This window comes from Oncorhynchus tshawytscha, linkage group LG03 (assembly GCF_018296145.1).
Source record: "Oncorhynchus tshawytscha isolate Ot180627B linkage group LG03, Otsh_v2.0, whole genome shotgun sequence".
Classification (NCBI taxonomy): domain Eukaryota; kingdom Metazoa; phylum Chordata; class Actinopteri; order Salmoniformes; family Salmonidae; genus Oncorhynchus; species Oncorhynchus tshawytscha.
The window spans coordinates 17,280,105-17,304,198 of NC_056431.1; the positions used below are offsets into that span (position 1 = coordinate 17,280,105).

A 24,094-nucleotide genomic window follows, 5' to 3' on the forward strand; every position below is an offset into this window, starting at 1 on the left:
TCTCTTTAGCTCTAACCAAGTATAGTGGACATACAATACAACAATGCTACTTTCAATGTTCTCCCTTCCAATGCTTTTCCTCTTATGTTATTGCAATTTCATAATGGGTAAGAGTGGGTTTTGGTGTTGCTCAACAGATAGAAATATGATTTTGTTTTTGTTGTGTGTTAGTTTTCAACCTGACTTCCAGGATAGTTTTTTCAGACAGTGGCTCAGTCTTGCATGTCCAGATAATCATGCGAAAAGTTAAAATCTATCCGGTGCCATTTTGATTTCCAAATTTTCCATTGTTGTTTGGAGTCCAAGAACAGTGCCTGGTTACACTCCAGTCAGTTAATGAGAAGATTGAATGCCTTTGTTTGCCAGACTTGGACTCAAAGGCTACCATTCCACTACAGCACTCTCCGCTGTAATCTTTCACTCTTATGCATCCGAAATGGACGATTTGCAAATGTAGACAGCCATGTCAGAATACTGGACGTTTGAAGAATCTCAGAATCTCCAATAGTGTAGATATGGTGAATTTGAAGAGTTTGTGTGTGTGTGTGTGTGTGTGTGTGTGTGTGTGTGTGTGTGTGTGTGTGTGTGGGACCTCTGCTGGATCTAAGCAGGTGAAGTGAGGTGCATTCGGCCATGGTTAATGTAATCCTTCCCTGTCAAGGTTGTGACTCTGTGGCTGTGTGGCAGCGAAAGGACAACATGGGCCTTAAAAGCTCTAGTGTACTGTACACACACGCACACACACACACACCGCACTCAAGTGCACACACACAGATACATACACACACATACACACACACACACACACACACACAGCGCAGCACACACAGCATCATTGTGGCAGGACAAGTGGCAAAGAGAACATGGGTCTTAAAAGCTCCACCTGCTTCCTGCTTTTATAGGTCAGACCCTTTTGCTGTAGGGCACTGCACGTGAGCACACACACACCAACACACACATTCACCTGCTCACACACACATTCACAGTCAGGCACACACAGTAGATTCCCGAATAACACCCCTCTTAAAAGTTTCTCATGGTTCGCTAGTATCTTTGCCCATAGATGGTTTACGCCATTATTTTGACATGTTTGGACAAGAGCTACAACTATGAATTCTTGAACACACTTAAACATACTATGCTTGAAATGGTGTGCTTACTTCATAGTGTCATCTATTTAATAAATGCTCTCATTTATGGAGTTCGTTTGGAGGAACCCTTGAAGTAACAAATGATTTGGTGCCAGACAGCGTGCAGCTGTGACCCATAATGGAGTCCTCAGAACAATGAGAATGCTGCCTGTTGTCCCTGTGAGTGTAGGATGACGTCCTTCCAACCGCCCCATATGTTTCATAAAGAAAGGGAAAGAAAACATTCTCACACCTGACCTCCATACTGGTATAAACAGGAAGGGGGGGGGGGCATCAATTAGTGTGACACAATGTCTGTGAAATCCCATTGATGGGCTCCCTCTGTACCCAGGTATGCGCGGCAGCGATATACTTCCCCGTATCATTTCCTGTCACTTTGGTTTTCTCTGCCACGGTTCCTGGAAAAGAGAGAGTGGGAGCGTTGTGAAAACCCTGCAGCCTTCATTTAGAACCGGATAGTCTGGAGCTGATTTTCCAGTAGAAAGTGTCTCCATAAAATTGCAATATCAGTTCAATAGGAACTTTGATGGATTAGACTTGGAGTGTCTCCAATGTATTCCTGAAGTGGAGTCAGCAGTAGGGAGATGTTTGTGCTGATTTTAAATGGGTCCGCTCACTAATAATGCAAATTATCTTTAGGGAGCTTTGGCCAAAGCCAACTCCTTTTGTTAGTCATTGGCTCTTTTTCAGTAATTCACCTCCAAGATAAAATAAATAAATCTATGGGACATTACAGCATGCCCAAGCAGGTTCCTCCTAGTTTTCTGTGTTGTACTTCAGGAACACACACTGGTACTCAGATGAACCTGCACAGACAAAAGAACACACTCACTCTGTTAAGACATTCATATGAACACACACACACTCATTCACTCTGTTCAGACATGCATATACACTTGCATATATATCCACCTCCCTATCCTTCCACTAATGATGTCATATCCTGCTTCCTCTCCTCCAGACTATCAAGGCCACCTCGCCGCTGGGTGACTCTAGAGTGACCTATAACCTTGAAGAGGGTCAGGTGCCGGAGACCAACATGCCTGTCCGTTTCTACATCAAACCCAACAGAGCTGATGGCTCTGCATCCATACTGGTGGCTGAACCTCTGGACTGTGAAACCACGCGCTTCTTCACACTAAGGGTCAGAGTGCAGAACGTAGCTGCTGTTCCACTGGCCTCTTTTACTACCGTCTACGTCAATGTTACAGGTAGGAGGCATTTTAACAGTGTGTATAGTGCACACTCTTAGATTTTAACAGTGTGTACAGTGTACACTCTTAGATTTTAACAGTGTGTACAGTGTACACTCTTAGATTTTAACAGTGTGTACAGTGTACACTCTTAGATTTTAACAGTGTGTATAGTGTACACTCTTAGATTTTAACAGTGTGTATAGTGTACACTCTTAGATTTTAACAGTGTGTATAGTGTACACTCTTAGATTTGAACAGTGTGTATAGTGTACACTCTTAGATTTTAACAGTGTGTACAGTGTACACTCTTAGATTTTAACAGTGTGTATAGTGTACACTCTTAGATTTGAACAGTGTGTATAGTGATTTTACACAGTGTACACTTAGATTTTAACAGTGTGTATAGTGTACACTCTTAGATTTTAACAGTGTACACTCTTAGATTTTAACAGTGTGTATAGTGTACAGTGTACACTCTTAGATTTTAACAGTGTGTATAGTGTACACTCTTAGATTTGAACAGTGTGTATAGTGTACACTCTTAGATTTTAACAGTGTGTATAGTGTACACTCTTAGATTTGAACAGTGTGTATAGTGTACACTCTTAGATTTGAACAGTGTGTATAGTGTACACTCTTAGATTTTAACAGTGTGTATACTAGTGTGAACACTGGATACATTTACTCCTGAGACATGCAACTTATGGAGACAACTGTGGTCCTCTGTAGCTCAGTTGATAGCGTGGTGCTTGTACTGCCAGGGTTGTGGGTTCAGTTCCTGGGGCCTGTAAAATGTATGCACTCATGACTGCAAGTTGCCTTGGATAAAAGTGTCTGCTAAATGGATTATATTATATGTACAATACGTTGGCCACACCTTTTCATCTTGGGTCATGACCTTGCTGGAAGTGAGTTTTATGAGGAAAGAGAGAGAGAGAAGACAGCAAGCAGGCTTGAGCAGTAGGGAACAGTGAAGGGCTTTCCAACACAACATAAATACTTGAATCTCCAGCTCAGTTAATGAAGGTGGGAGGCTGAAAGGTAATGACAGGGAAGATGTAGTCCCTCGAAGCCTGTTGGAGGAAGGTGTAATCAGCTAGCGACAGAACACTAGCGGCTAAAATGACTGATTATTTAGCGATGACTCATACCACATGCGCCAGTGAAGGAGGCGGGAACACAAATATCTAGTTCTAATAGCATAAAGAAAAGAGGGTATTCTTGTATGACTTTGTCAATAATTGTATTTTTGGGACATTTAGGGAAATCACAAATGTTCCTAATCTCATGTATATCTAGAGAGTAGTCTTAAAACCTGGAGAGACAGTGACCAAAGAGTTGGGTTTGTCTACTTAGCATTAGCATTGTTGAGGTCAAAACAATAGGTGTGGTAGGACCTCTGTTAGCAGGCTCTTAATAGAAGGCCTGTATCACCTCCCTAACCCTGACCTCTGGCCTGTCTCTCCCCTCTCCAGATGTAAACGACAACGTTCCCTTCTTCCTGTCCTCCACCTACGAGGCTACCGTTCCAGAGGGGGCAGAGATCGGAACATCGGTGGTGCAGGTTTCTGCTACGGACCTCGATTCAGGCCTCCATGGAATGGTGAGGACCCCTGCAGACTCTATTGCGAATGACTACATTTCCCACAATCACTTGATTTTCTTACCATTTCAAATTAGAATAATTCAACAGACACACAATATTGTATATAACTTTGTCCTGATTTTGCATTAATGTTTCGATCTTTGTCTACAGATAAACTATGTGATCTTGAAGGATGACAGTGGAGACTCTCAGTACTTCAGTATTAACTCCTACACTGGGGTCATACGCACCCGGACCTCGTTTGACCGTGAGCAGAAAGGTTCCTACCTCATAGAGGTCCAGTCTCAGGACAGCTCCGAGTCAGCCAGGCCTGGACAGCAGGGCCAGCCCAACACTGGTGGGTATCTCACATAGCTACACTCCTATGCATACACACATGTTTGCAGTCCATACACGGGTACACCTGTCCAGACAGGGAATCTCTGAGTATCATACTCTCTCAGAATAGGTAGCTCTGTCCACTTACCCACCCTATCCTCCATCAACCCCCCATTACCTAACCAGTTAATAACACATCAGTCGTTTTCTAACCAGGCAGTAACAGGAACACACACAGAAACACAAACACACACACACACCAGCTGGCTAAATCCCTGTTATTAGAGCATGAACTTCATTCATTAAGACGTTGTTAGCGATGCGCTAATGGAACGAGCTAATGGCTAATCGGGGTTTTGGGTCAATAATGACTCGCACACAGAGGTACAGCAAAAGAATAGTGATGCTACAATCATCCCACCAACACGCTGTTTGTTCAAGCCATCAAGGTCCCGCTAGAGTTCATATGGAAATGACTAGCTAATGCACATTATTCTCCCTTTTGCCCCTGTTGGTATTACACTGCTGTGTTCTGTGAGGTTAGATGGTTAATGCTTCTGTTTTCTCTTGCCAGGTGGAATACTTAGAGTAATGTACTCTCTTTTTAATGTCTTTGGTTCACATAGACCAAGCCAATGTAATTTGATGTCAGAGTACTATACATTAGTGTTGCTCTCTAGGTCCATGCTTCAGTTTGGATTGGTTGTTAGTAAAGATCCCTCTCATTGGTTCACACAGACACGGCCTACGTACGGATCCTTGTGACAGACGTCAACGACAACGCTCCGGCTTTCGCCCAATCGGTGTACGAGGTGAGCGTGGAGGAAGACAAGGAGGTGGGCTTCGTCCTCATCACCGTGACGGCCAATGATGAAGATGAAGGTGAGGCACATTGGGCTTGGTCTCAGGGTGGGGAGGGTTCAATCAGTCAACCTGGGTTTAGACTTTTGTGTTGTTGAAAAAAAACAGCGCTCACAATGATAAGTTAATAAGTAAAGTTATTGGTGCTAGTTTCCTGGGACGTAGTTCTAACATTATTTGGACAACACTGTTTATAATTCTAATGTTTACTCCCATGGAAGATTATCTTTCATCTTTACAAAGGCCTTGGCAGATACAAGTCTGAAGACACACGAACATAACAATTGAGAATTTAATGTAAGCACAATGTCAGTCCTCTGGGTCCAGTAGTCATAATGTCTTTGTTGAAGTGCCCGATACCCATAGAGGACTTGGGCTCTAGTGGTACAGTGTGTGTTGATCCTGGTGTCGCTTTTCCTACTTGTCTGTTCAACTCTGTCTCTCGACTGTAATGGAATCACACACTCTCCCCCTGTCACTTCCCTCTCTGCTTATGAATTCCTGTCCATATCAAGTTGAATGTTCTGTTGATGCTTTGACAGGCTCCACAGAGATTAAGAAAAGTATAGGAGGTATATTTATGTAAAGAATACTCTCTGTCTTTCTCTCTCCGTCTCTGACTCCCACTCTGTCACTCTCTCTCTATTCCTCTCATTTTCTGTCAGAGCGTGTTAGCAAATCTCTGTGGTGAATGTGGGAGGTATGGATGCGGCCCCCCGAGGTAGTCATTTGATGTTTGTCTCTTTGTTTTTGTTTGTCCCTCGTCTCTCCTCCTCTGAAAATTAATAAATACGAAAAACAGTGTGCCGTCTTAATGACAACGGTAAATCCTTTGTGGGAGTAGATGTCGATCGTTGTTTTGGTGGAAATGTCACCTTCCATGCTGCTAACGCAGGTGTTGAAATGACATCTGATTTAATGGGCTGCTACATTACATTTAAAGAGTTAGTAAATGACTAAGACGAGAAGTGGGGCCACCATCTTGAATTTAGGGTTTGTTTTTGTTTTTCCTTTCCAATGTTCAGTTGAATTAGCAACTGTCTTGGCTCTGCTTTTTATCCCTCTTCAGACACCCCTAGCCTGATCCCTTGGCGGATTTGTAAAAGCATACAGCCCAAAAAGACACTGAAGCAGAATTAAGAAGTGTTAAGATAGCAAACTTACCGCAAACAACAACTATAATTCCCTCCCAAATGCTCCGGCTTATCCCACCACCGCTCTGTAGACTTTACCCCAATTCGCCGTCTCAACAATGTGTCCCTCTGGTAATTAGGGAAAACGTCTCTCTCAACGGAGAGACAGGAGTGAGTGGAATAAACTGCCGTGGTGGCCATTTTGTCTCCCCCTGGCCTCCCACGCAGGTGTCCAAGCAGGGAGATGATCTGTATTAGCGGGGAGATTAGCTGTAAAACATGACACGATCCCTGGCTAAGCGCTAGCCTTGCTGAGCAGGCAGGTCTTGAGGGGAGGTTTGATCTCAGCCACTCCTGGCTATGCTTGTGGTGGTGGAAGTAGGGTTGATGTCTGCCTGTGTAGTCTCTCATCTCGTGGTGTTTCATCTCAGAACCTCTCGTCTCATTTCTCATATTTCAGATCGGCTCATTTTGTGTCTCTCCTCTCCTTCCCTCTCTTGCAGCTTTCCTGGCTCATCTCTGGTCTTTCCACTGCTTTCTCTCTCTCTCTCCTCTCCTCTCTCTCTCTCTCTCTCTCTCTCTCTCTCTACCTCTACCTCATTATTCTGTCTTTCCCTTTCTTCCCCTCTGTTTTCTTTTCTTGTGCTATTGTCCCATTTTCCGGGGTCGAGTAAGTCAGTTCAGTGTCGCATGTTGGTGCTGGAGGTGACAGTGTTCCAATAGATCAGTGGTTGACTGTCACACTCCACAGCCCTGTGATACATACACACACAGCTTAGTGAAACAGTTCAGGTGAAATCACCTCAGTGTTCATTGACCAGTGAAGCTTGCCTGCCCTGATGTCTATCCGCCCTCTCATCACATCATCACACACTCACACAACAACACACACCCACTGTCGTTGGTCCAGGTGTGCATGTGTGTGTGCTTCCGTAATAGGATTAGTCGATCTGACCTCCAGTTTATATATGGTCCCCTGCTCTTAGAGCCTCTCACCACCTGTCAACATCCACAAACCATTGAGCATTATAATGATTACACACACACACACACACACACACACACACACACACACACACACACGCACACACAAAATATCCATACAACAATACACCTTTATCGTGCTAGTGGTGTGACAAGACAATTCACATCTCATAACTCTCCCATTACAATCTTCAGCTGAGGTACTTCCATTGCTTTCTCTGCTACCTCTCTTTACCAGCCACCACTGTTCCACCATACGGTGGATGCTACTCCTCAACAGAGATAGTCAAGTAGACAAACACATGGAGAGATCTGTTTCAAATGAGAATATCCTTACTTTTGAGTCTGATGCCCATATACACTCTCCTAAATCCAATCCCCCTGTGTATTTCATTTCAAAGCACATCAAGGGCACTTTTCCATGAAATCCCAATATTTTCCCATTACACTCCCAGTGGAAGTTGGGGAATTGAAATAATTAGGGAACAGATCTGTGGGGAATAGAGGGGCCCCTGATTAGTTTCAGCGTCTTTTGTTGCAGACAGACATCCTTTTAGGATCGGGTTTCTATCCCAAGTGGAAAATGTGCCGAATGAAGAACTTTTGGATGGGCTTTAACAATATCTTTTTTTTTTCTTCTGAGGTTGACATTGGAGTTGAGTTGAGCTGAAGGTTTGGCAGTAAACAGATATAGGTTGTCAAGCATAATGGTAAGCAGATTGGGTTAGGGGATGGGGTCCAATTCATGGAGTGGTTAGAGTGGGAGGTGGGGATATGCTAGTGACCTTAATCAGAATTTTGGGGCCTTCAGTGGAGCTCCTGCTTTGCTAAGGATGAAACCACTTAGCCCTTGAGCCCCTCTCCACCCCCCTGATGTGCACAGTTGCCCCCCTCACCAGTCTTCCTTAAGGGAGGGGGGGTTAACCATATGGCCAGACCGATCATTAGGGATGCGACCAGAGGCAAAAGTACAGGAACTACTTCCCGCCACCCAACACACACTCACACACTTACTCACTCACCCAACACACACTCACACACTTACTCACTCACCCGACACACAATCCCCCCACATCTATCTCACTCAACCAACACACAATCACACACTTACTCACTCACCCAACACACACTCGCACACTTACTCACTCACCCAACACACACTCACTCACTTACTCACTCAACCAACACACAATCACACACTTACTCACTCACCCAACACACACTCGCACATTTACTCACTCAACCAACACACAATCACACACTTACTCACTCACCCAACACACACTCGCACATTTACTCACTCAACCAACACACAATCACACACTTACTCACTCACCCAACACACACTCGCACACTTACTCACTCACCCAACACACACTCACACACTTACTCACTCACCCAACACACACTTACTCACTCACCCAACACACACTCGCTCACTTACTCACTCAACCAACACACAATCACACACTTACTCACTCACCCAACACACACTCGCACATTTACTCACTCAACCAACACACAATCACACACTTACTCACTCACCCAACACACACTCGCACACTTACTCACTCACCCAACACACACTCGCTCACTTACTCACTCAACCAACACACAATCACACACTTACTCACTCAACACACTCGCACATTTACTCACTCACCCAACACACACACTTACTTACTCACTCACCCAACACACACTCGCACATTTACTCACTCAACCAACACACAATCACACACTTACTCACTCACCCAACACACACACACTCGCTCACTTACTCACTCAACCAACACACAATCACACACTTACTCACTCACCCAACACACACTCGCACATTTACTCACTCGACCAACACACACTCACACACTTACTCGCTCACCCAACACACAATCACACACTTACTCACTCACCCAACACACACTCACACATTTACTCACTCAACCAACACACAATCACACACTTACTCACTCACCCAACACACACTCACACATTTACTCACTCACCCAACACACAATCCCCCCACATCTATCTCACTCAACCAACACACAATCACACACTTACTCACTCACCCAACACACACTCGCACACTTACTCACTCACCCAACACACACTCACTCACTTACTCACTCAACCAACACACAATCACACACTTACTCACTCACCCAACACACACTCGCACATTTACTCACTCAACCAACACACAATCACACACTTACTCACTCACCCAACACACACTCGCACATTTACTCACTTAACCAACACACAATCACACACTTACTCACTCACCCAACACACACTCACACACTTACTCACTCACCCAACACACACTCGCACACTTACTCACTCACCCAACACACACTCACACACTTACTCACTCACCCAACACACACTCGCACACTTACTCACTCACCCAACACACACTCGCTCACTTACTCACTCAACCAACACACAATCACACACTTACTCACTCACCCAACACACACTCGCACATTTACTCACTCAACCAACACACAATCACACACTTACTCACTCACCCAACACACACTCGCACACTTACTCACTCACCCAACACACACTCGCTCACTTACTCACTCAACCAACACACAATCACACACTTACTCACTCACCCAACACACACTCGCACATTTACTCACTCAACCAACACACAATCACACACTTACTCACTCACCCAACACACACACACTCGCTCACTTACTCACTCAACCAACACACAATCACACACTTACTCACTCACCCAACACACACTCGCACATTTACTCACTCGACCAACACACACTCACACACTTACTCGCTCACCCAACACACACTCGCACATTTACTCACTCACCCAACACACACTCGCACACTTACTCACTCAACCAACACACAATCACACACTTACTCACTCACCCAACACACACTCGCACATTTACTCACTCAACCAACACACAATCACACACTTACTCACTCACCAACACACAACACACACTCACTCACCCAACACACATTTACTCACTCAACCAACACACAATCACACACTTACTCACTCACCCAACACACACTCGCACACTTACTCACTCACCCAACACACACTCACACACTTACTCACCAACACACAACACACACTTACTCACTCACCCAACACACACTCACACACTTACTCACTCACCCAACACACACTCACACACTTACTCACTCACCCAACACACACTCACACACTTACTCACTCACCCACACATCACACACTTACACCCAACACACTCACACTTACTCACCCAACACACATTCACACACTTACTCACTCACCCAACACACACTCGCACACTTACTCACTCACCCAACACACACTCGCACACTTACTCACTCAACCAACACACATCACACACTTACTCACTCACCCAACACACACTCACACATTTACTCACTCAACCAACACACAATCACACACTTACTCACTCACCCAACACACACTCACACATTTACTCACTCAACCAACACACAATCACACACTTACTCACTCACCCAACACACACTCGCACATTTACTCACTCACCCAACACACACATTTACACTCACACACACTCACACACTTACTCACTCACCCAACACACACTCACACTTACTCACTCACCCAACACACACTCCCATTTACTCACTCACCCAACACACATCACACACTTACTCACTCACCCAACACACACTCGCACACTTCCTCACTCACCCAACACACACTCGCTCACTTACTCACTCAACCAACACACAATCACACACTTACTCACTCACCCAACACACACTCGCACATTTACTCACTCAACCAACACACAATCACACACTTACTCACTCACCCAACACACACTCGCACACTTACTCACTCACCCAACACACACTCACACACTTACTCACTCACCCAACACACACTCGCACACTTCCTCACTCACCCAACACACACTCGCTCACTTACTCACTCAACCAACACACAATCACACACTTACTCACTCACCCAACACACACTCGCACATTTACTCACTCACCCAACACAACACACAATCACACACTTACTCACTCACCCAACACACACTCGCACACTCACACTCTCACTCACCCAACACACACTCGCTCACTTACTCACTCAACCAACACACAATCACACACTTACTCACTCACCCAACACACACTCACACATTTACTCACTCACCCAACAACACTCACACATTTACTCACTCAACCAACACACACTCACACACTTACTCACTCACCCAACACACACTTACTCACTCAACCAACACACACATTTACTCACTCAACCAACACACAATCACACACTTACTCACTCACCCAACACACACTCACACACTTACTCACTCACCCAACACACACTCACACACTTACTCACTCACCCAACACACACTCACACACTTACTCACTCACCCAACACACACTCACACACTTACTCACTCACCCAACACACACTCACACACTTACTCACTCACCCAACACACACTCGCACACTTACTCACTCACCCAACACACACTCGCTCACTTACTCACTCAACCAACACACAATCACACACTTACTCACTCACCCAACACACACTCCCACATTTACTCACTCAACCAACACACAATCACACACTTACTCACTCACCCAACACACACTCACACACTTACTCACTCACCCAACACACACTCACACACTTACTCACTCACCCAACACACACTCGCACACTTACTCACTCACCCAACACACACTCGCTCACTTACTCACTCAACCAACACACAATCACACACTTACTCACTCACCCAACACACACTCGCACATTTACTCACTCAACCAACACACAATCACACACTTACTCACTCACCCAACACACACTCACACACTTACTCACTCACCCAACACACACTCACACACTTACTCACTCACCCAACACACACTCACACACTTACTCACTCACCCAACACACACTCACACACTCACCCAACACACACTCACACACTCACCTACTCACTCAACCAACACACAATCACACACTTACTCACTCACCCAACACACACTCACTCACCCAACACACACTCGCTCACTTACTCACTCAACCAACACACAATCACACACTTACTCACTCACCCAACACACACTCGCACATTTACTCACTCAACCAACACACAATCACACACTTACTCACTCACTCAACACACACACACCCTCTTGGCGAGTCTCACGGCAGATCGTGCTCAGAAGCTTTGACGGGCAGCGCACTTAAGCCCCCTCCACACACACACACTCCCGATCGGAGCACGACATGTCGTAATGAAGGCCCGACATGTCTCACACAGATGGTGTTTGTCTCCTAAAATCTCCTCCGTGCTGGTAAACAGGGCCCGAGCCAGACGCAGGCAGACAGGGAGTGTGGGTATGTGTGTGTCTGTGAGAGAGAGAAAGAGAAAAAGAAAGAGTGAGAGAGAGAGAGAAACAGTGTGTGTTTGTGTTTATGCGCATATGTCTGAGCGTGGGGGTGGGAAGCTGGTGCAGGAACTAGTACAATATGAAATGGAGATTGTTTATGGAATGGAATGTGTCATGTTTAGTGTAAATCATCCAGCCTTGTGCGAATCTGCATTCTTGACAGTCCTTTTCATACATCTCTACTCATCAGACTCCTAACTACTGTAGAACCCCAACCATGTCCTTATTCAGCTCTTGCATAGCTTTATAAGGACTAGTATGAAGGTCCCACTGTGGAGCTCCGAGATTGAGCACCCAGCACTCTAACATGACAGACACCAGCAGTCAGGAATCAGACTCCTTTGATCCCATCTCATTATTCCCATTTCCCAGACCGGGAACGCCATCCTGACCTAGCCCTCTCCTTTCCACTTCTGATGGGGTATCTGATTAGGGTTGACAGCGGTAGAGTAGATGAGGTTAGAGTGGAGGAATGGGAGAGTGAAGAGGAGAGGAGATAAGATAATTGGTGAGGATAAGAGAGATAAATGAGATAAAAGAAGAGAGGAAGTTAGAAAGATGTGTGCATGCATGCGTGAGAGTATTCACAAATATGTACAGTACCAGTCAAAGGTTTGCACACACCTACTCATTCAAGGATTTTTCTTTATTTTTACTATGCATTCCAGGTGACTACCTCATGAAGCTGGTTGAGAGAATGCCAAGAGTGTGCAAAGCTGTCATCATTGCAAAAGGGTGGCTACTTTGAAGAATCTCAAATATATTTGTTTAACACTTTTTTGGTTACTGCATGATTCCTTATATGTTATTTAATAGTTTTGATGTCTTTACTATTATTCTACAATGTAGAAAATAGTAAAGATAAAGAAAAACCCTGGAATCAGTAGGTGTGTACAAACCTTTGACTGGTACTCTATGTCCATTTGTTGTGTGTATTTTTAACTGAACACACTGAGGACATGAAGGGCCAGGGAGGGAGGAGGACGGGTGGTGCCTGAGACAAAATTGAGGTGGGGGTGGGTGAGACCAGCCCTCACTGCCTTCTGTATTCTGTCTAATGAGGCCCACTGTGAGAGAATCTGATGTTTTCCTCCGAAATATTTGATAGTCGGATGGCATTGTGTGACTCAGAGAGGGTATTGGGTGGGTTGTTCTTTAATGTGGAGGGCTGTTGGAAGTGTGAGGTCGTTTTTGAGTTTTTGTGCGGCACGTGTTTGTACGTGTGCAGATTGTCAGCCTGTATGCTTGTGTGTGAGAGTGAGCACACACATACCACAGCATACTGCCTGTAACTATGTCCTCCTTTCTCCTCCTCTATCATGGACTACTAGTTCTACCTTGTCTAACCAATATAAGCAACCTTGAAACAGCCATATCTCCTTGTCCAGGTGCCAATGCCAAGCTCCGCTACCAGATCACCTCTGGCAACACCATGGGCACCTTTGACGTGGAGCCAGAGGTGGGGACCATCTTTGTGGCCCAGCATTTAGACTACGAGATGGAGCAGCGCTACGAGCTGAGACTGGTGGCCTCCGACGGGAAATGGGAGAATGAGAGCCTAGTGGTGGTCCAGGTGGTGAACCGCAACGACGAGGCGCCCGTCTTCGGCCAGACAGAGTACCATGCCGCTGTCACAGAGGAGCTGACCGAGCTGCCCGTCTTCGTGCTGGAGGTCAGATGTCATACATACTATAGGCCAGGGTTCCCCAACTGGCGACTCGGGTCGAATTTGGACCGCAGGTGGTTTTATTTGGTTCCCCAAGTTTTCTGGGCAAATTTGTTTTTAAATATTTTATTTTTGACACCAGAGAATCAGCTGCAAATGATTTTAATTTTGGAACTCTGACACGTACTAGAGAGACACCTGTATACAAATGTAAGCAAGGTTTGAAATGATTATGTTTTAGTCAAATAGTATATATGTTTGGGTTTCTTGCGCTCAATTTTCAGTTTATTTGTAATTATGTACCGGCCCCTGACCATCCGCTCAAGAAAAAAATTGTCCCACGACTGAATCTAGTTGATGATCCCTACTATAGGCCATACATACTGGTTTACCTCTTATAACAGCCACATAAACAGTGCATTACACCATTAGGTTGTTCCATTAACTTACAGAGCCTCCTGTCTTTAGCTGGAGGTCAGAGGCCATTCATACATAGCCCCTTTGTAACAACGACATAAGCAGGGTATGACAACTGATATTTGAAAGCCTTTTTTGATCAAGCTAAACTTGCTGTGAGGAAGTTCTGTTTTATACATCCAGTATTAAAACATTTTATAGAATGGAAGTGAATGCAGTGACATTGTCCACCCATTGATGGAAATGTGGCTTTGGTTTCACCTCTCAAGTCACATAATATATACAGTAACTCAACGCACATGTGGACATTATGTGAAATCAAATAGGCTCCAATGTTATACTCCTATCCTAAAGTGTTGATACCTAATACTACTCAACATGAGCACCCACAGTTTACCCACGATAAATAGTTGTGGAGCCTCCTGCTTTTTCTTAGGCTTTCATTGTGTACCCAGCCTAGTTTCGTCACACCTATTCCCACTAATTCCCAGTAATACTGTATGTGCTTGTCGCCAAGGTAAATCAGATTAAAAAGGAGTACGATTCATGAGGGCATGGAAGTAATCCTGGAGAGAGAGGCATGTGTCACAGTATTCAACCCAGGGCGGCTTTCCTGGAGTTGGAATTGATTTGATGTGCACTCAGTTCCCCTCTAATGCACTTAATAGCTTCCAGTGTGTGGCAGGCAGCCATCCTCTCCCAGAATTTCCTTCGCTCTGTATATGAATACAATCCTGCCGAAAGAAAAAAGATAGGAAATCCAATTTGAAATGAGTATTTACCTGGCCTTCGCTGTCGTACGCCGCACAGTGTCTCGATATTGTCTTCTCATTGCATTGTCAGGAAATGGAGAGAGAAAAAAAGATAAACTTTCAAAGGCTTTTGTAAATAAACCCTCCGGTGAGAGGAGAAGAGAGGAAGAAAGAAAGTATATTTCTTCTTTTGCATCTATTAACTTTTAATTGCATTGTGCGTTCTGGTGATAGATGTGGGGGGAAGTGTCTGAGCTTGTCCTTCACACAGAGATAACATGAAGGCAGGTTAATTATCTATAGAGGAAACAAGGAAAATAGTCTTCTTTTTGTTGTAAGGCAACGGACTGTATATTGGCTACTGCAATCAATGCTCTTTTCATGTCCTATTTTTGGAACCAGATGGAATCTGAAGAGGCAGAATATCCGTAAATCAACAGAAATGGTTAAATCAAATTATATATTCATAGTTATATTCATAGTTAACTTCTTATTGAAAATAAAAATTTACAGCAGACTCTATCCGGCCCTACTGTCTAATGCAATTGTTTTTGTGGGTTTCCTGTTTGTAGGTTTCAGCCACCGACCCAGACCAGGAGGCAGACCAGAGCGCCCTGCGATACTCACTCCATGGCCAGGGAGCCGGCAGCGAGTTCACCATCGATGAGCGTACGGGCCGCATCTACGCCCAACGCCGTTTGGACCGTGAGGAGCGCCCAGCCTGGCGTTTCCTGGTCCTGGCCACCGATGAAGGAGGAGCGGGACTCACTGGCTTTGCTGACGTCCTTTTGGAAGTTCGTGACATCAATGACAACGCACCAGTCTTCCCATGCCCAGCGCCAGACTCTTCAGGCTGTTTTGTTGGCCACGTGCCTGAGAACTCTCCCGCCGACACCTCAGTGATGGAGATGAGGGCCACGGATTTAGATGACCCCAAGGCCGGGAAGAACGCCATACTGACCTACCGCATCGTACAAAACGTTCGCAACGATATCAACCTCAATCTGTTCTCCATCAACCCTTCAACTGGAACCATCAGTACAGTTCTACGGTCTCTGGACCGTGAGGCGGAGGACCGCTATCTGGTTGTGGTTGAGGCCAGGGATGGTGGGGGCTTGTCCGGGACTGGAACGGCTACTATCATGGTATCAGATGTGAATGACCATCCACCAGTCTTCACCCAGAGGGTCTACACTGCCCAGGTTTGTTCACCTGCTCAAAACACACCTGTTCCCCCCAACACTGTTGCTCTGTAATATGTTTGATGAGTATTTTGTTATCAATATTTTCATGTAATTTTTTATCAACATTAATAGGTGACAGAGGACCTAGAGATAAACAGCGAGGTACTGGCAGTCTCCGCCAGCGATGGCGACCAGGGTGAGAACGCAGTGGTCACTTTCAGCATCGTCGGAGGCGACGAGGACAGGAAGTTCTTTGTGGAGACGGACAAGGCGAACCGGCGTGGTGTGGTGCGGCTGAAGAAGAAGATGGACTTTGAAAAGCCCCACGAGAGAACGTTCAACTTGACTTTGAAGGCAGAAGACGCAGACTTCTTCAGCCTGGCATACTGCCTGGTTCAGGTGGAGGATTCCAACGACCACGCACCCGTCTTCTTCCCACAGTTCTATGAGGCTCCTGCCATGTCTGAGGACGTGTCTGTTGGCACCATTGTGGCTCAAGTCACCGCTGCCGATCTGGACTCAGGACTAAATGGCCGCTTCTCCTACAGCATTGCCAAAGAGTCTGACCCCTACGGGCAGTTCCTGGTGGACCAGTCAGGCTGGGTGGTAGTGGCAGACTCTCTGGACCGGGAAATGGTATCCCAGCACAGACTCATGGTCCTGGCCACAGACACGGGCATCCCGCCACTCACCGGCACCGCCATCGTCATGGTTACTGTACTGGACGTCAATGACAACGGGCCAGAGTTTGAGGTGCCCTACAAGCCCATTGTGTGGGAAAACATGGCTGCCCCCCAGGCGGTGAGAATAAACGATACATCCCTGCTTCTCCACGCAGCCGACCGCGACTCCTCGCCCAATGGTGGACCATTTTCCATCCGTCTCCTGATGTTAACCTCCGATGCTACCAATTTCAACCTGACTGACCTGCGCAACGGTAGCGCTGCACTGACTACCCTGCGAACCTTTGACCGTGAACGCCAGAAGGAGTACCGCCTTCCCATTCTCATGATTGACAGCGGCTCTCCCCCAATGAGCTCAACCAGCACACTGACGGTTGTCATCGGCGACAGGAATGACCACGCCCACTCTCCGGGCCACACAGACTTCTTTGTGTACAGCTACCAGGGTATGTTTCTCCAGTATTCTGCTGATGTTGTTACAACACTACATGTCACAGTTGAATGCGTATGGCCTCTTGAAGCCCCACATCACTTATTTAGTATTTCAGGCCATCTGTCAGCTTGCTGTTACTGCTGGAAAAACTCTGCTTTTCTGTCATGTATTTTTAGTAGATTCTCTGTAGGTGTTTTGCCAGATGAAAGTACATTAACCCTCTAATAAGAATTCATCATGTATTTCCAAAATGCCATGAAGCAAACAATTTACTTAAGCTTAAGTCCCAGGTTTGATAGGCATATAAACAGGAGCCATTACATGTTTTATTTTATGTCACGCCTAAGGGGATTACAGCACTCCATTTAGCTTTTTGGAGGGAAAACGGGAGCTAACATGCTAATGTGTGCACTTCCCCTGCTGTGTCTTCAAAACCGTGTCCATATGTGCCAACGAGGTGACGCTCTCCAACTTATCTTCTCCCCTCCTCCTCCTCCTCTCTCTCTCTCTCTTTCTTTCTTTCTTTCTTTCTTTCTTTCTTTCTGTCTCTCACTCTGAGAGCTTTAGGTGTACCACAGGGTGGTGTTATCTTCCAGCACCTAATTCTGAGTTTCCCCCCGTAGGTGTTCTCCCCACAACAGTGCTTGGACAGGTTCAATCCCCTGACCTTGATGACTGGAGCGAAAAGGTTTACAGATTCAAAGGCAAACCCCCCAGGTACTTTGATCTCCTCACTAAAGTTGGAATGAAACCCGGCCACAGTGAGGAAAAGAGAATAAGACAAAAGAGTGTACAAAAAGAGGGGAGAAAAGTGTGGGATTGAAAGAGAGAGACAGAATGTAAAAGGAGAGAAAGAGAAATGTTAGGGGAAGGAGAAAAAGGCCGTGTGAGAGAAACAGAGAAAGTAGAAATAGATTGGAAGAGAGAGAGAAAGGGAGATATGAATTGTCAGGAGCACCATTATTAATACTTCATAAAGAATTGTATTGAAAATTCTCAGTGAAGCGAGGAACGACGCTCTGGTTTTGTTTGATGGGTGCGCAATGTTTGGTGTGCACTGAAAAGAAGCTGATTGCGCTGCTCGCACCTCTCCCTCTAATGAGACACCTGTAATCTGGAGAACTAGTAAGCACACGAAAAGATGACAAGGAACGACAGAGAGAGAGAGAAAGTGAGCAAGAAAGAGCCATTACCATGTTGAATCCCCAGTCAGCAGATCCCAATGCATCTTGAAGGACCAAACTATATGGATCATCTCATTATACCTACCAGCCATCCCTGTAGATGATGATTTGAAGCCTATTTGTTTTCTGTCTCCAAAGTGCTGTGTTGCATGTTTGCCCCGGCTAGCTCTGCAAACAGGGATTCGTTAATGTATTACATTAACCTGTTAACCTGGTCTCCCGGGGAGGGAAGACATAACACACATCTCTCCCCAGCTCAGCACCTCTTCGATTGGGCCAGCCGGTTTAATTTTCTTATGGCTCAGTTGATTACCTCGTTTGTCCTCGTTTGTCCTGACTTATGAAGGTCACGTGCCATGCATAACCAGAATGCCCGAATACAACAGGTGTAGTAGACCTTGCAGTGAAACGCTTACTTACGAGCCCCTAAATCCGGATAAGAATAAGAGATAAAAGTAAAGTAATTAAAGAGGAGCAGTAAGAAATAACAACATATATGGGGGGGTGGCAGTACAGAGTCAATGTACGGGGGCACCGGTTAGTTGAGGCAGTATGTACATGTAGGTAGAGTTAATTAAAGTGACTATGCATAGATGACAACAGAAATTGGCAGTGGTGTGGAGAGGGGAGGGGGCAATGTGAATAGTCTGGGTAGACATGTTTGATCGTGGGCCAGTGTGTGAGGGTACTTACCTTGGTGTGCCATCAAACAATGTGATGCTAAAACAATAACGCAGCCATAAACATGTGTATGTTGCTCCAGTTGTACAAAGCCTCTATAGAGCTGAGCTTACATACTGTACTGCTTCTTTCTTTGTCCACATGGGCATTCCCTATTCTTAGAAATGCCTTGTCCCCCCCCTCCATCTTCAGTAGAGACGGAAGCTTCAAAAACAGAGACATTTTGAAAGACATCAGATGAACTCCTTGGCATTGACCTCTAACTTGAGAGATGAGGAGAGAGTGAGAGAGATGGAGATAGTCACAGCAGAACCATCATCATTCCCTTGTCATGATCTGAGCCAGTGATAAGGACCAGAGTGGACAGGGGCCAAGTAAATAGAGGGATGATAGATGGAAGGGGAGAGAAGATATGAGTAGATAGCTGGGAAGGAGAAGAGTCACTGTAATAGAGGGAACAAGGACATGTGAGTAAGAAAAGTTAGAGAAGTGAGAAGTAGACTTTAGGAGCAGGATAAGGTAGAAAGTTCTGCAGTATTAACATGGGGCTTAGGTCGGGCTGGTGGGGTTAGTGTAGTGAGAAGGTGTCTAAGGGGAGTAGACAGAGAGACGTAGAAGGAACCCAAGAGGCTGGGAAAAGGTTTTTGATAGAGTGAACACTGAACTGGGTATGCAGGGAATAGAGAAATGGAGTTAACAGGGGGCTAGGTGGGAGGAGGGAGGGGTGTTGGTAGAGTGGAGGAGAGGTAGGGAAGAGGGGGTTGCATTGATACTGATAGTGAAGCCATCTATAATGCATGTGGCTGTCTCCCTGGACAGTTCAGTGTTTTAATGTGAGATGGTGAGCATGGAGGGAGGCCAGGGATAGTCCTGCATGGATGAACACCGGGGGGACTACTGCTGATCTCTCTTACTCTCTGTTCTCACCCCCCCTCTCTTTTACTTCTATTCCCACTACCTCCCTTTTCTTTCGATCTTCTTCCATTTCTCTCTCCCTCTATTTCGCTCTCTCCCTCCATCTCCTCCTCCCTCTCTCAGCGGGTTGTTCAGTCTGAACCACAACTCAGGCCAGTTGATTATCAGAGAGGGGGCCCCTGTGCCGGTGGGTTCCTACAGCCTCGAGGTGCGTGTCTCCGACAAGACCTGGCCCGACGTGACCTCCACTGCAGAGGTCGTCGTCATGGAGCTGGACGAGGAGGCGGTCCAGAACGCTGGCTCTTTGCGCCTGTCCAGTGAGTGTTTTGCACCCTAGTGTATCAGCCAATATTCTCACTTTTCACTCTTTTTCGTGGTCACTGACCACAGCCCATAAGGAGCTAATGCTGTCATAATGTTTCCATAGTAACCGTGTCACGTGTGATGACATGCATGCCAGAGTGCTGTGTGGCAGGCTTTCTTGTATCTAATAGGTCCCTACGGTCAAGGTTCATATCACCCCCAGACACCAGCTGAGCATTTACATACATCCGACTGATCTGTCCTATCATTACCTGTAGAACATTGGGCAGGGGAGTGTTTTGCAAGGAACATTCCACTTTGTGGTGTGTTGAACTACAAAATGATGAATTGAGTGTCCTGACCATTCAACCCCCCCATCCTGTTGGGCAGACATCACAGTGGAACAGTTCTTCAGTAGTGCACTGGGTCAGGAGAGTTCTTTCTCCCGCCTGGGTCGTGTCCTCTCCGAGCTTCTCCAGACCGACCGGGACAACGTCCACGTCTTCTCTGTCGCCAATGGCAACCGCCAGGGTGAGAGCGAGATCAACGTGTGGTTCGCCGCCCATGGCTCGCCGTACTACAAGGCCGAGAAACTCCACGGCAATGTGATGGCGCATAAAGCTAAGGTAAAGACGAGGTACACACTAAGTCTTTCATATAAGAGTCTGAACACGCATAAAGCTAAGGTAAAGACGGGATACACACTAAGTCTCTCATATAAGAGTCTGAATACGCATAAAGCTAAGGTAAAGACGAGATACACACTAAGTCTCTCATATAAGAGTCTGAATACGCATAAAGCTAAGGTAAAGACGGGATACACACTAAGTCTCTCATATAAGAGTCTGAATACGCATAAAGCTAAGGTAAAGACGGGATACACACTAAGTGTCTCATATAAGAGTCTGAATACGCATAAAGCTAAGGTAAAGACGGGATACACACTAAGTCTCTCATATAAGAGTCTGAATACGCATAAAGCTAAGGTAAAGACGGGATACACACTAAGTCTCTCATATAAGAGTCTGAATACGCATAAAGCTAAGGTAAAGATGGGATACACACTAAGTCTCTCATATAAGAGTCTGAATACGCATAAAGCTAAGGTAAAGACGGGATACACACTAAGTCTCTCATATAAGAGTCTGAATACGCATAAAGCTAAGGTAAAGACGGGATACACACTAAGTCTCTCATATAAGAGTCTGAATACGCATAAAGCTAAGGTAAAGACGGGATACACACTAAGTCTCTCTTATAAGAGTCTGAATACGCATAAAGCTAAGGTAAAGACGGGATACACACTAAGTCTCTCATATAAGAGTCTGAATACGCATAAAGCTAAGGTAAAGATGGGATACACACTAAGTCTCTCATATAAGAGTCTGAATACGCATAAAGCTAAGGTAAAGACGGGATACACACTAAGTCTCTCATATAAGAGTCTGAATACGCATAAAGCTAAGGTAAAGACGGAATACACACTAAGTCTCTCATATAAGAGTCTGAATACGCATAAAGCTAAGGTAAAGACGGGATACACACTAAGTCTCTCATATAAGAGTCTGAATACGCATAAAGCTAAGGTAAAGACGGGATACACACTAAGTCTCTCAAATAAGAGTCTGAATACGCATAAAGCTAAGGTAAAGACGGGATACACACTAAGTCTCTCATATAAGAGTCTGAATACGCATAAAGCTAAGGTAAAGATGGGATACACACTAAGTCTCTCATATAAGAGTCTGAATACGCATAAAGCTAAGGTAAAGACGGGATACACACTAAGTCTCTCATATAAGAGTCTGAATACGCATAAAGCTAAGGTAAAGACGGGATACACACTAAGTCTCTCATATAAGAGTCTGAATACGCATAAAGCTAAGGTAAAGATGGAATACATACTAAGTCTCTCATATAAGAGTCTGAATACGCATAAAGCTAAGGTAAAGACGGGATACACACTAAGTCTCTCATATAAGAGTCTGAATACGCATAAAGCTAAGGTAAAGACGGGATACACACTAAGTCTCTCATATAAGAGTCTGAATACGCATAAAGCTAAGGTAAAGACGGGATACACACTAAGTGTCTCATAGAAGAGTCTGAATACGCATAAAGCTTCACCCTAGACAACGTTACAAACATTCACACTATCTCACACACAGTGATGCACTACTAAAAAGAAACTCATATTTAAAATCTCACACACACTTAAACACACACACTGACACCATGCTCAACAACATACATATTTCATCACTCACACACGCACACATTTAAATTCTCACACACACTTAAACACCCACACTGACACCATGCTCAACAACATACACATTTAAACTCTCACACACACTTAATCACACACGCACAGCGGCGGTGTGTGTAAATCTTTCATATCCATTTAAGGCCTGAGATAGCAGCTGGTGACCCAAGCTTGTGCCGGGGGGAACAGAAAGGGAGAGAGATGGATGGAGAGAAAAAGAGGGATGACAGGAGAGAAAAAGAGGGATGACAGGAGAGAACGTCTGAGTCTTTATAAAGTCCTCACTCGTCCATAAATCCTAAGCTGTTTTGTAGTGGGTGTTGCGCTGCCCAGAAGCAGTTGTTTATACACTGAGTGTGTGTCACTGACAGTTTTACTGCTGCCTGTTAAGCTTGGGTGGAGCTGGTGAGTTGCTTTTAAGCCATTGGAGTCAGATTGAGTTAGAATGAATTCATACAGAGACATCACCTGGCTGTAAATTAAGACTATGAAAGACTGATATGAAGATGATATCAAACCAATTTGATTTCGCTGACAGGCAATAGACTGACTCTCTCTTTCTCTCCCCCCCTCCTCTCTCAGTTGGAAGCAGCGCTGGGTGTGTCTATCTCCCAGGTGGGTATAGACGAGTGTCCCTACACAGACTGCAGTCAGTCGGGCGGCTGCAGCAGTGACGTCACCTTCAGCCTCACCCCCACAGCCCTCAGCTCCGGGAACACCTCTCTGGTGTCTGTCTCCGCCTCCTCTGAGGCACGCTGCGGCTGCAGGGCCAGAGAGAGCCTGCACCAGGCCTGCTCCTCCTACCCCCGCAACCCCTGCCTCAACGGAGGCACCTGTCAGGACAGCGAGTTGGGATACAGGTATAACGGCCAGAGACAGTTGGACCAAGAGCTC

The 24,094-nt window shown here is 45.6% G+C and overlaps 1 protein-coding gene across 1 annotated transcript in view; it reads left to right on the forward strand.

The window, feature by feature from the left end:
• Positions 1–24,094, forward strand: part of LOC112222546 (neural-cadherin-like) — a 145,060-nt gene that overhangs the window by 104,878 nt on the left and 16,088 nt on the right. Inside the window, exons 13-23 of the mRNA XM_042311047.1 lie at positions 2,113–2,362; positions 3,823–3,950; positions 4,104–4,290; positions 5,010–5,153; positions 14,105–14,388; positions 16,124–16,753; positions 16,868–17,864; positions 18,475–18,568; positions 20,755–20,948; positions 21,325–21,560; positions 23,783–24,060. Coding sequence (XP_042166981.1) covers positions 2,113–2,362; positions 3,823–3,950; positions 4,104–4,290; positions 5,010–5,153; positions 14,105–14,388; positions 16,124–16,753; positions 16,868–17,864; positions 18,475–18,568; positions 20,755–20,948; positions 21,325–21,560; positions 23,783–24,060 — 3,422 coding nt within the window. The remainder of the gene's footprint in view (positions 1–2,112; positions 2,363–3,822; positions 3,951–4,103; positions 4,291–5,009; positions 5,154–14,104; positions 14,389–16,123; positions 16,754–16,867; positions 17,865–18,474; positions 18,569–20,754; positions 20,949–21,324; positions 21,561–23,782; positions 24,061–24,094) is intronic.